This window comes from Caretta caretta, chromosome 24 (genome assembly GCF_965140235.1).
Source record: "Caretta caretta isolate rCarCar2 chromosome 24, rCarCar1.hap1, whole genome shotgun sequence".
NCBI lineage: Eukaryota > Metazoa > Chordata > Testudines > Cheloniidae > Caretta > Caretta caretta.
This window is the reverse complement of record NC_134229.1, coordinates 1230623-1243696: the sequence shown is the minus strand read 5'-3', so window position 1 is coordinate 1243696 and position 13074 is coordinate 1230623. Positions and strand designations below refer to the sequence as shown.

Genomic DNA, 13074 nt, shown 5'->3' with positions numbered 1-13074 from the left:
CCGGCCGCAAGGGGGAGGGCGCCTGGCCTGCAGAGAGCTACCCCCACCGCGCGGGGGCGCAATCTGCCGCGCAGCGAGCAGGGCGATTTCCAGCGGTGTCGGGGCGCGCTCGGTTTGTAAATCGCCGCCCCTGCGCGCCGCTGAACGCTCTGCGCGCGGGTGAGAATTGCGACCTCCGCCTGCGAATAACCCTCGGCCCCGCGCAAGCCAGGGCGCAAAACCTTCGTGCCCCCGCGCAAGCTCCGCAGCGGGAATCGCTCTGCGGACCTGGCCGGCGGATACAAGCTGCGTGTGCGCGATAATTGCAATGAGCCGCGCTGCCCATTCGTGATTATCCAGCCGGGCGCGGCCTGTCCCGCCGGGGCAGGTTCGCAGCCGGCTCGAGTGAGCGACGGGCATTGCGCCCTCCGGCTCTGGGCCTGGCGCGGGTCCGTCCACTCCTCCCGCGGGATTCGGGTTCGGGTTCGGGTTCGGAGCCGGCTCCGGGCTGAGCGGCGGCGGCTTTGCCCTGGCTGCTGCGCGGCGAGCCCGGACCGCAGGGGTGGGTGCCCGAGGGGGCCCCGGTGCGTGGGACGCGGGGGGCTGCTGGCAGCTGGCGGTGCCGCGAGCTCGGAAGCCGCACGTCCGTCCCCCTCTTGGGTAGCGGCCAGGGACGGGGCTGAGCACGGGACCCCCCCAAACCTTCCCCATCAGGCCCCTCGGGGAACTGCCCCACCCCTTCCCCCATGTGGCTCTCTGGGGATAACTGGCCCCCTTATATAGTCCCCTTTGGGGGGACCCCTGGAAGGGAAATTGCCCCCTTCCCCATGCAAGGGGGTCTCCCCCATAGGCCTCTGGTGCCCCTCCCCGGTGGGGCCAGCTGGTGGGGGTGCCCAGGGGTGCACACCTGGCTGCGATGGGCACATCTCTGAGGGCACCTCCCTGGGTTCCCATCCGCAGGCTGCCCCCGCGCCAGCCGGCCCCACCCTTGGGAGAGCCTGGTCAGACGGGCCTCGGCCCCCCGACGCTCACTCGGTCTCTCCTGGTCTCTTTGCAGGTTGCTGGGCCCTGTGACCCCTGAGCCATGTGAGTAGCTGGGGGAGATGAGCTCATGCTGGCGGTGAGCTGGGGGGCTCGGTGTCTGTCAGGCCGGGATTGGGGGGGGCTCTCCTGGCTCTGGGCTGGGAAATGCCCATCCTAGCTCCTGGCCCCCCACATTGCAGTGTGTCCCATGGGGTTCTGTGGTGCTGCCCCAGCCACCGCTCGGTTTGGGGAGAGTCTTGGGCAACTGCCCCTCCCCCACCCTAGTCCTGGGGCGGCCCTACCGGTACAAAGCTCCGGCCCCCGATCAGACCTGTGTCAGGCCCCATGGCCAACTGGATCCCAGTTCTGCAGCAGCATCCCTGGATCCAGGGGCGGCGTCAAAAAATCTTTATCCGGAATTAAATCTGGCAGCATGGGGTTCCGCTGGCATAGGGCCCCGCAGCTCCGTTCACGCCTTCCAGAGCTACCATTTCAGGCTGCTGCAAACTCAGGAAACCTCACAGCACTGGTTTCCTAAGAGGTCGGCTCTCGGAATTATTTTGGGGCGGTTCTAACGTCTGGTCTGTGCTAGGCCAGACTCGATCACGGTGGTCCCTTCTGGGCTTGGGATCTGTGATCTAGGCCCTGGTCCTGTTTTGAGGTTATTTCGGTGGCATGAAGGCTTGAAACACACGTGTGAGTGAGCGCGAGAGAGGCGCCCTGGTGCAAGGGGTGAATTGCGTGTGTGGCCTATTGCAAGGCCCCAGGGCCCTGAGCGTGTGTCTGGCTTGATTTATTTACCTTCCCAGAGGTGCTGAGCACCCGCAGCTCCCTGTCACGTCACCCTCCTTCCACGCTGTGACTGTCGGGTGGTGGGTGGTCTCGTTTTGCTGTAGTTAAAAGCTCACAAAACGCGCATGTCCTCTGTTCCTTCCTGCCGTTCAGGGCAAGCAGCAGCGGTGTCTGGGGCCCTCCCAGGCCCCAGAAGACAAATGGGAAACCGGAGCAGCTCAAATACTCAGGTAAACCTTGGTTCCTTTTCCCCACCTGGTGGGGTTGCTCATGTGGCTGTTTGTTTTGCATCCTCCCCAAGAAAGCAGGAGAATCATTAACTCTCGGTGGGTCTAGGATTTACCGCTGTGTGTTGCACTGCAAGGTGTCCGTCATCTTTACGGGGTCAGAGGTCGAACAGCCAGTCTGTGTGATTTACAGCTGTGTCCTGTGACAGGACGGGTATCTCTTGTGCGTGTGACCTTCTGACAACTGCGCTTTTAATATTGCAAACAAGTCAGTCGTTAGAGTTGCAGGCACTTTTGTGGGGCACTCTCCTGCTGTTAGCAATGACAAACTGCTTTTTGTTTGTTGTCAACACCAGTGGGATCTAAAATAAGCCATGTGTGACAGTTCAAGCTAAATCCTTAATCTGGCAAATGGTTAAACCCGTACGTAGCCCCACAAAATGCAGATGTTAAACTGAATACACATTAAGGACGTGGGTAATTTTTTGCAGGATCAAAAGTCTGTACCTGAATTTCCATTATAAACCCTTTTACAGGGGTCAAAGGAAACTGGCATCTCCTCCTGGAAACTAATATCCAAAACCTGGATCACGAGGTTGGGAGTGATGGGGGAATCCATCTTTGGCTTTTAAGATAAAAGACGTGTTTTATTGTAACTAAAATACAGCTTGTTGATCTCTTGAGGAGTAAAGTAACTAACGTCCCAGAGATTCTGTGTGTGTATGTCTGTGTGTGTACAGAAATACTAATTTTAATGAGAATTTTCTGAAGATGTGTGCGGTGCACAGATATGCAGATTGGCATTGTTAGCATCTGTGGGCTAATGTCCATCATCAGAACTTAGCCCAAAATGTATTTACGTAATAGCAGGTATTGCCGTGGAGGGGGAGCTATTTACCAAAATATGTATTTGTCCCTTTCCCCTAAACAAGCGGGAGAGGGGGTCCCTTCAGACAACTCTCAGGTTTGTTATTAAGACTGTCTTTGCTTGGGAGGCTTTTTTTGTTTTTGTTTCTTTGTTCAAAAGTTGCAGTCACAGTTTGTTAGAGTGGCCATTCCAGGTGTGCACCTCCCAGACCAGGAGATCCTGTGTGTCCTGCTCGGGTGTCACAGGCAGGCATGGTGCACGGGTGGCTGGGCCAAAATTTGAGTCAAATTTGCTGCAATTATTTAAAAAAACCAAGTTGCTGTTTCCAGAAGAAAGTGGCGGCCTGCGATTTGCATCGAGCCTTATCCGTGAGCTTGTCAAGACCCTGCTCCGCTGCAAGCACAAAATGGAGTTTTTCTTGCTTGTTTTTCAAGGCATCACCAAGAAAAAGGACTCGGAAGTTTATGTTGGAAATGTCCCACCTGATATGAAGGAGGTATCTTCCCTGCTGTTTTGGAAGGGGCATTCTCTGCTTTAATGATATAAGCTAAGCAATTAACATTGACGTCCCACCGAGTCGTACGTGCAGTCTGCTGTTCTTAACTCTCTTCGGAATACAGTTACTTGGGTTGATTTCTCTGCTCTGCCCCCAAATACTCTTCCAGGGGAACCAAAAGGCGGTTTGCAAGCATCCGCACTTGTCCCGGTGTGAGTGGAGACAAGGAGGTGGCGGGTTGGTGCTGGCAATGGGATTAGTGATGCTTTTGGGGGGGACCTGCAGCAGGAACTCAGCAGTTGACTCTGATCCGGGCAGAGGAGCTTTCATCCGGTTGCCCGGGGTTGCTCTGCTCTCATTCCCTGCTGCCTGTCCTTTGGAACCAGGGGCAGGTGTCTGCTCCGTTCGCGTGACCCTTTGCCCAGGAACCGCGCCAGCAGACCTCGTTCCAGGGCCGGCTGGCCTGTGTGGACCAGGTTTCGCCGCAGCCTTGCCAGCTGCCTGGCGGCACAGACAAGGGTTGGACTCACCCAAGATAAAATGTGCTCCTGTCCCTTTGGGAAGGGGACGAACCCGCTGTCCCGACTCTGACAAATAAACCGACAGCTGCAGCCGCCGTCGGTGTCTCTGCCGTAACGAGGCCTCCCCCTGACCCTGGGCTGCTTTGCTTTCCTAGGAGGACATACTGCTCCTGCTCAGGGACTTCCACCCGCAGCGTATTCAGAGGTGCCAGGCGGGGTTGAGAAGGTAGGTTTGTTTTTCCTTTGCCCTTAGTGTTGCTCCCTGTTGTCCGGCTCAGCAGGCTCCCGTCCCTGCTCCAGGGGGCTTTGCTCTGTGATGATAGAGGCTAGTTGCTGATACCTGCCTTGGAGAGCAAATGGCTGATGGGGCAGGACCTGGTGCCTGGCCTTTCCTTAGCTTGCTCCGCAGACTGGGTGGTCGGGGTAGTTACCATGTTATTTCATTCTAGGGGGCGTCTTCAGAAGAGCCCCCAGCTGGCGCCATAACTTCTCCCTTCTGTCCAGAAACAGCAAAACAACCTTCTGGGGTCACCCTGGAAGCTTCTCGCCACCTGCCCCCCGTGTCCCCACCAAGCTAGTGTGACGGGAAGGCAAAGACAGCCCAAGGAGTAGGTTCTCGGGAACGGTTCCTGGAGATAACTTGGTTTGGGCTGCTCTCTGCCCTACGGCAGTCTGGCTCGTTGCCCTGAGTTCCCTGCAGGTCCGCCCAGTGGCACTTGTTCATTGCTGGGCCATTTCTAGCCTCTTGCTATTGGACACGCAGTTGTGTAACGTCTCCCCCTCCCCTCCCCAGCTATGCCTTTGTAGATCTCGGCTCCTCTGAGCAGGCGCAGGCCGCAATCCGGCGCTTCAGCGGGCAACTCGTGAACGGACGTCGCCTGTTTCTGAGCTGCACGGGTGCAGGCAATGGGAGGAAGGACCCGGCTGAGACCCAGAGCACCATGGAAATGCCAGTACGACTGCTGCGAGCTCTGAGCTGCGCCGTTTTCTGCCGGGGAGGCCCCCCCGCCAGTGTGTGCGGCCAAGACGGACCGAGCCCTTTGCTCGCTCTGTGGTGGCGCCCGAGACACTCACCCATCCCTTCTCTCCACGTTACGTCAGTCAGGCGCGGGGGTGGCTTCCCGGAGGGGGGCGTGGGAGGCAGGACGGACCCGGGTTCGAACCAGGAAGCCTGGGGGATGTTGCCAGCCCTGTCGTGATGTGAATGGGAGAACGGGGGGATGCAGTGTCCGAGACCTGCCTGGTGCAAGAGGAGAATAAAACCCACCTTTGCAAAGTACGCTGGGCTCTTTGGAGGAAAGCCCCCGTGTCGGTGCACCATCTTCCCTGTCCCGCAGAGCCGGCTGGAATACGACCGTCCGCAGCCCTGCGCTGCCCGCTGCGGGGAGCAGTCAGGACGCAGCTCCAGCTCTGAGTGCTTCCAGGCTGTGGGGGCTCTGTCTTGTAATGTGAGATCAGCTCTGTTTTCTTTGCAGGCTTTGGAGAGAGTCCCCAGGGGAGAGCTTGGTCTGAGCCATGGTAAGCTCTCGGGGGGCGGGGGGGGGGGGGTCCAGGCCTGCTGCCTCCGGGCACTGGTTCCATCAGCAGCTCCCCACCTTCCACCCCCATGGGGAATGAAGCTTGGTGGCTGCCCCACGCCCCTTTGCTCCGCACCCTTCTGGAGTCCTCCTAGACCAGGCCCCCAGACGGCAATTCCCGGCCTCCGGGCAGAACCGTCAGTGGGGCCCCCGCATGCACGAGCCGCGCCCGTGCGGACACCTGACCTTCGGGCGGTGCTGCATCTGCACTGGCTGGTGCCCAGCAAGCTGCCGGCTGGGCCTGTTCTTCCGGCACGGCCAGGGCTTCCACGTGCCTGCCTGGGCTGCCAACTGTCTAATCGCGCAAACCCTGCTGACAGCAGGGACTAAGGAAAATGCAGCGGGGCTCCTGTTTCCTGGCGGGCAGGAGCTCACCTGCATTTTCCTTAGTCCCTGCTGTCAGCAGCTCGCCCTGTGGAGGACAAAACACAGAACTGGCTCCAAACACCAGAACTGTCCTTCCTGAGCAGGGGGCTGCAACGCTGGTGCCGTTCGGGCTCCTGGCGCACGTGGGCCTGTTGGGGACGAAGGAATTCAGCCGCATGAGGGACCGGCTTAGCTAATTTGGGGTTCAGTTCTGGGGGTGATAAATGCCGCTGGGCATGTTTCGGTTGCTCCTGTTCAATCTCGCTGTAAGGTTTCCAAACCCGTTCTCCTACAGCCTTCCCCAGCCGCCGCGAGAGCTCCCAGGGCAGGAGGGGAAAGCGACTGAAATCCTGTCTGGCGGATTTTAATTAAAGGGCTCGTTTAAATCTCAAACCGTCCTGTTCTTCCTCTGCTCCTAGCCCAAGCAGAGAACAAAACCCTGCAGCCGGCGCCTCCCGATGCAGCGAGGCAGATCTGTTACGCGGTTCCCATGGAAATGAGGTAAGCACCCGTGCCAGGGACTCCAGCACCCACCCCGGCATCCCCAGCTCGGGGATAACTGAGCTGTGAAGTTTAATGCTCCCACTTGGCTCTGGCAGTCCTCCCCTGCTAGTTCAGTCGAGGCGGCCATGTTCCAGACGGCTTGTAACCTTGTTGGAGGAGTTCAGTTCTCTGATCTCCACCAGGACAGGACAGGGCACCAATCCACTCACCTCATCCCCAGAATAGCTCAAACGGCTTTTGGACACTCCATAACTCCGCCGACCCAGGCCCCTGATCCCCACCCCACAACCTCTCATTGGCTCCTCTCCTCTCCCTGCCAGACTGTCTTAACTTAACCCGTAGAACGAATTCATTCCAGCTGGCAACGGAGCACCTGCTCCTTGCTTTGCACATATCGAATGTGCAGGGCAGGAGACGAGAGGCCGAGCTGCTGCTTGAGGACCCCTGTAAATGAGCCTTGGAGGGAAGGAGCAGCCATGGATGAGAAGCTCTTTCAGTTGGCTAGATTGCACCCCTTCTCTTTCCCACCTTGCTAAAGGCTGTACCCCAGGAGACGCCTTCCCTTTGCTGACTGTCCTTTTAAGCTAGTTTGTTTCCTCTCCAGAGGGTCCTTCTTGGCACTCATGCTAAAAGACTGCTTTAAGGATTTAAACTGGTTAGTGGCGATTGCAAAGCTGCACGGCGAGGCAGGGCTGCTGGTGACGGACGCTCTGCCACAGACCCCGTACTTTTGGGCCATACACCTCACAGAGGTAGGCACGGTGGAAGCTGGGCTGTGAGTCCTTTCACAGGAGCCTCCTGTGAGACGGTCGCCTTGGTCTTGGTGTGCACGTACTGGACTGTAACGCGTATTTGTGGGCTAGCACGTCCTGGGGTGAGAAGCCTGCTGGTGTCTAAGAGCAGTCTGTGTAAGGTTTATGTAGGCCCGAGAGGAAAAGGCCAAACGTGCAAAGGGAACCGCAGCGAGTTCTGATTTCTGGGAACGGGATGATTGATGCCCATTCTGAGCACGGTTTCATGCTGGGATCTCTGTGCTTTGAATTTACAAGGCTCAAATCTAACGAGGAAAAGGCGCAATGGGATCAAGTTCCAAGACCTCCCACTCCACCCCCACCCCCACCCGCCCTGTTTTGTTTCTGCTCTGGGGTCTTCGCTCCTGAGCCAGCATCGTGCTGAAATCCCGCTGAGGCCCCAGGGGGCTAAGCATGATTTGCTGGATTGCAGAGGGAGTCAGAGTCCAGCTGGGTGCACGGGTGGTCCGAAGCTAGGGCGGAGGGGAGGGGAGAGCAAGGCTGTGACCCTCGGCTGGCACAAGAGTACAAGTGAGTGGTGGCGGCTGGGCAGTAGCTCTGGGAGCCTGACGCGAGGGGTGGGAGTGGCTGCTGGAGTCTGCTCTTTCCTCCGCAGGAAAGTCACTCGAACATGCACAAGCTGTTCGGCCGGCTGGCGGAAGAGGAGTCCAAGCAGCCCTGCCTGGCAAAGCAGGCGGTGCAGCGAGGGACCCGCTGCATGGCAGAGTGCATTCTGGGGGACGACGGGGCAGCGTGGAACAGGTATAGGACACAAGCTGCATGCTCAGAATGGACCAGCTGGGCATGAGGCAGCGCTGGGACCAAAGGGGCAGGAGGAGTGGGGCGGGGGGCATTTGCTGATATCTGTTCCCCTCCCACTGTGCACTTAGGGCGTGTGGCACCTTTCCTGGGCTGCAGGTTTCTTAGCGCGCCTTCACCACGTGCAGGAGCCTCTGTCCCCGCTACCGAGCCGCAGCCGCCCTGTGCCAGAGCTGCCTAGCTGCTGCCGAGACTGGGGAACGAAGCGTGAATTCCCCTGGCAGAGGGGCAGTCCAACTCAGCTAGTGCAGTTATCCAAGCTGGGGTTTGTCCGGGTGTTGGGGTGAACCCCTGGCCGCCTTCAAACAAAGCACATTCCGCTCTAGCCAAGCTTGGCGGTTCACCAGCCGCACGGTGTCACCTCGCACTACGCTGGTGAAACGTGCCCCCTGCTGAGTGCCCAGAACCAGCTCTTGTCTCACCTGGCTTCTTCCCTGAAGGTCTCTCATGCAGGTATTGACAGGGCCTGCCCTGGCTTCGCTCTCCCGGTCGGAGTTACTGAGATGGCAGTAGATAATATTGCAGCCAAAACTCCATATTGCTGATACTTTAAGCTGCATTGTTTAAGAAAAACAAACAAAAATCCCCTAACCCCTGAGGCAGTCAGCTGGCTTCTCTCTCTCTCTCTCTCTCCTCTTTGCAGGACAAATATTAAATCCCAGGTCCTGTAGCTTCTTTCTGGGCTCACGGGCTCTTGTCTGACCCTCACAGGTGCTGGGTCTTGGAGAAAGTGGAAGATCTTGCAGTGGTTCTCTTTGTTGACTTTGGCCGTTCAGCCACTGTCCCTCTGAACTCGCTGCGGAAGCTGGATGAAGACGATATCTGGGCCATAAAACCGCTGGCCCAGCCCTTCATCTTCCAGAAAGGTACTAGCATAAGGCCCCGATGTTGCAAAGGGATCCGATCACCTGGAACCCTTCTGCTGTGTGGAGTCCCACTGATGCTCTGCCTGGATCGCTTTGTCCTTTGCAGCCTCCCATGGCTACAGCCCTCGGATTTTAAACTTCAGTTTGGTAGAAACAACCTTCTGGTAGGGTGGTGCCACTTGCTGGCCAGGTGGGTGTATTGCATTTGACTGGCAGCAAGGTTAACCTTGTCTCTCCATTACACTCAGTAAAAAACAGCATTTTCAGTATGAAAACCCCCGATTCCCAATGCGGAGGTGCAAACCTGGGCTGGAAGAACGCTCCGCAGCTGTAAAAGCACTGTGGCTTTTTCTGCTTTGGATACTTACAGTCCCAGTGGCAAAACAGTCACCCGCTCGTCCAGGAACATAGTAGTTCATCATAGTAGAACTGATGAAGTGAGCTGTAGCTCACGAAAGCTCATGCTCAAATAAATTGGTTAGTCTCTAAGGTGCCACAAGTACTCCTTTTCTTTTTGCGAATACAGACTAACACGGCTGTTCCTCTGAAACCAGTAGAACTTATCTTACCCTGAAGGTCTTTGATGCCTATTTCTCCTTTCTCACTCCTCCTGCTGGGTTGCTGCCTAGTGACAACGTATCACGAACTCCTAATTTACCATAAAATGTTTGCTGCTCCTAGCGTGGGTTGGGTGTAACAGGAAGGAAGCCCACCTTGTACTGGCTTTCCTGGGTGGACTGAATTCTCATTTTCCCCTGGTTACCAATCTAGTTGCTGGTTTGCATCCCTCGTCCTGCCATCACTAGTTAATGCCTCTGATTAAAATACCACCTTGCTAATGGGGTCTACCACAGCACGCTTGGAAACAGAAGAGATGGTTTCTATTTGCCTGTCTTTGTATCCTCACAACCTCCCTAGGGTGGGTACCATGCCCCTGTTTTACGGGTGGAGAATGAAGTCACATGGAGCCGGGCCTTAACCCAGGTCTCCCACCTCCCAGGCCAACAGCTTATACACAGGAGCATCCTGCCAGGTCCCTGTAAACTCTGGAATCACTTGGCTGTTTAAAGTGCTGAGTTACTGTCCTGCGTTCCTCCATCTGGAGCAGGGCAGAACCCCACTGAACCCTCCTTGTCTTTTAGAGATTGTCTCTGCAAGACCCATGGTCCGGCAAATCCTGCGAGGGAAGGTGGTTGGCCCGTCTCGCCTGGAGGTAATACATAGCCCTGCACACTTGGTGTGTGAAAGGCTCCTGTTATTTGAGGGGATGCTGTCCTCCCCAAAATGCACATGACCATTGGTCACATCTGTCATCACAAACCCTGGGGTCCTATTTTATTGGGTGTGAATGTGTCTAACCATTGGACCAACGTACATACCTGAGCCAGCTTTCTGGTGTGTGTACAGCAGTGACCAGGTCCCCTGCGGTTCCTTCCCACACCTGTGACATCTTTACCCATCTGCCACCAGCCTCCCTGGAAGGGGAGTGAGTGGCAGTGGGTCACGGGCTTAGGGGGAGGGAAAGGGAGGCCAATAGCAGCTTTTTAGAGGAGGGATTTGGAAATGGTGGGTGAGACCTGCTAACGCTGCCCCACTTGCCTTGGGCCAGCCTCACATCCTGAGCTTCACCTTCTGCGCAGAGGAGGAAGAGGAAGCTCTGAGCTGAAGTCCCCTGCGGGGCTGCACCTGCCTCTAGCTGCCCAAAGGAGGAGCGGGGTAGAGAACTGCTGGACCTTGGAAAAGTAGTCTTCAACCTGAACCAGCCTTATTAACTGGCTCCACTGTTGTGAGTGGGGGGAGTCCCTTATTTCTCCAGGTTTAGTGATGTCCTCACTTAGCTTCAAGGGGAAGTTATCTAGTTTTGATTTTTCTGTAGACTTGTGAGGGAGCTGCTGACTGTCCCTCTGGTGCCTGACTATTAAATGGACCCTGGCAAGTCCCACTAATGCTGCCTCAGCTAGCTGACGTGTTTACAGGCATGCTGGAGCTAGGTGTGGGTCTGTCCAGAGTGCCTGTCTGCTGAACAAATCACCTCTTTGGGCCCAAGGGAGGGTTGTTCCCTCAGTGCTAGTAGGACAAAGCCTTGCAGCCCTTTCTTCAGCAGGACTAGAGCCTTCAGCCGCTGCCTTGTGTCACGCTGTGCCCGCAAGCTCATTTGGGTAAAGTATCTTAAAGTGTAGGTACAAATCCCCAATTTCTGTTTCTCTGATTGGACAGGGTCCAAATACACAGTTCTTAAGAGTGACTAAACTGCCAAGGCTTAAGGGCAGAGGTTGGTTTGTTTTTGAAGGCGGGAAGAAACTAATTGAATCAGGGCTATGGATAACTCAGGTCTGCCCCTAGTGTCTGGGTTTGGGGCTCAGTTGCTAAGTAGCTCAGAGCAAAGTTGGTCTGGTCCTCTGGGTGAAAGAGCAAAGCTAGCTTGAGAAGCTTATTTAAAGTAAAATGGCCTCAGGTTCCCACCTCATCCACAGTTTTAGATCAGAAGTTGTCAAGCTTAATTTCACAAGTGAAAGTCAGGGGGTAGAGCTGGCTGTTGTGAAACCATTGAGATTCTCCCACAGTAACCTCCAGGATGGTGAACCTGGCTTATAGAAGCCTTTTTCTGAAAGGCAAAACAAAGCTGTAAAACCCCTGCATGAGGCAGGCAGCTTTGAAGCTGGATAGAACATTTTAGTGAGGTGCTCTAGCTTACAACACAATAGCCAGCTATCTAGTGTGTGAGTTTAAAGCTCTAATCACAGGGAAAGTCTTATTTTAGCTAGGGCTTGAGGGAAATTCTCTCTAGCATTAAGTGGCTTGGCAGTGTTTGGTTGATGGCACATCAGAACAGGAGTTCAGCTCCCACCATGAACCTGTCCTGGGGTCTTACTCTACTGAAGGATCGCAGTGACATGGGTATTTTACCATGGTTCAAAGGGTGGAGGGCATTTGTGAAGCAGGTTTCAGTCAGAGAGGAACTCTAAAATTGGTAAGGAAAACAGCCTGGACCCTCCCAAATGACACTCTGCTTCCTTTATTCTGTGAACAGAACTGGCTTACAAGCAGGCCATGAAATGGTCCATGTAATTCCAGAGCACAGATGCAGAAGGGCTGCTGGTTAAGATAATGGGCATCTTCTGAGTGCCTGTGAGTTCTGGTAGCTTCTATTCGAGAAAGTTCATGCTGACAGGCCTAGATGTTACAGCAGCTATGAAGTCACAGTACTGGCCATCTAAATGCCACCTTTAAGGGATGGAAGATAAGAACAGGAAGCAAACAAGGGGATGAGCAGGGAGTACTCTGTCCAACACACACACCCTCCCCTGGTGCCTGAACTCCAGGAAAGCAGTAGGGGGCAGTTTACCCCATTGGAGACCTCTGGGCGATCAGCTGCCAGCAGCAGCTGCTTCAGGAAGGAAGGAACCAACCACACAGGAGGCAGATGGGGGATGATCTGCTGGTCTCATGGCCCATAGCTAGAGGCCAGAAGCCAGAGGGTTCACATCATCTTGCACACTGACTATTCCAGGCCCAGAAGCCTAGCTGTACTCAGCAGGTCCAGGGGACTGAGATCACATAGGTAACTGCCAGCAAGGGTAAAAGGGGCAGTCATATACCTCTTCAGAAATGGAGTCAGAGGCTACAGGAGAGAGCCCAGCTGCCATAATCAGTTCATCACAACCCCATGAATTTGGGGGGCATAAACAGGGTTGCCTTTCCAGGCAAACCTCCCCTCAGCCAGTAACCTGCCTCACTAGTGTAGGAGGTAGAGATGCTCTGTTACCTCTACAGGGAGCACAGAACTGGCCCAGCTATTAGCCAGTTTAGTACTGAACCTGCTGTCTCCCTGAATGCGAGGTGCTTTGCTCACCCGTGTCTTACTGAACAGCAGCCCTGGCAGAGACAAAACCAGAACAGGTTAGAGAGCAGGGCAACATCTCACATGCAAGCAAGCGTAGGGCTTCTTACAGTCCCCCCCAGCAGCAACAGCCCCCTCCCCCCAGAGCACATACAGATTATAGCTACTTTATCCTCTGTTCTCCAGAAGTGAGACACTTTGTGGTTTCTAGAAGGAAAATCTGTTCTTGATTTAGCAGATTAGCAGGCTAACCACCTCTTCCTTACAGCATGGAATTTGGATGCTCAAAGAAGTCATTTGCATACCAGACTTCCCCAGTCAGTTCTCCTGTGGGGATTTCAGAAGTGTTGATCTCAAGCAGATTTTGGCCAGCCATAAGTTAAAGAAAGACATACTGCCCCGTC

General features: G+C 55.4%; 1 protein-coding gene across 3 annotated transcripts; it reads left to right on the top strand.

The window, feature by feature from the left end:
* Nucleotides 1-71: 71 nt before the first annotated feature.
* Nucleotides 72-10775, top strand: TDRD10 (tudor domain containing 10). Of its 3 annotated transcripts, none has more exons than XM_048828262.2 (13): nucleotides 72-159; nucleotides 1037-1065; nucleotides 1948-2024; nucleotides 3324-3385; nucleotides 4062-4132; nucleotides 4700-4859; nucleotides 5382-5424; nucleotides 6269-6350; nucleotides 6958-7105; nucleotides 7761-7906; nucleotides 8675-8829; nucleotides 9972-10042; nucleotides 10439-10775. In XM_048828262.2, coding segments are annotated over exons 2-13 (1074 nt in total). In that variant the 5' UTR covers nucleotides 72-159; nucleotides 1037-1063; the 3' UTR covers nucleotides 10496-10775. The 3 variants fall into 3 exon arrangements, with proteins under 3 accessions (XP_048684219.1, XP_074979175.1, XP_074979176.1); XM_075123074.1 differs by lacking the exon at nucleotides 72-159 and adding an exon at nucleotides 217-291; XM_075123075.1 differs by lacking the exons at nucleotides 72-159; nucleotides 1037-1065; nucleotides 3324-3385 and having other exon boundaries at nucleotides 1849-2024.
* The last annotated feature ends 2299 nt before the right edge of the window (nucleotides 10776-13074 follow it).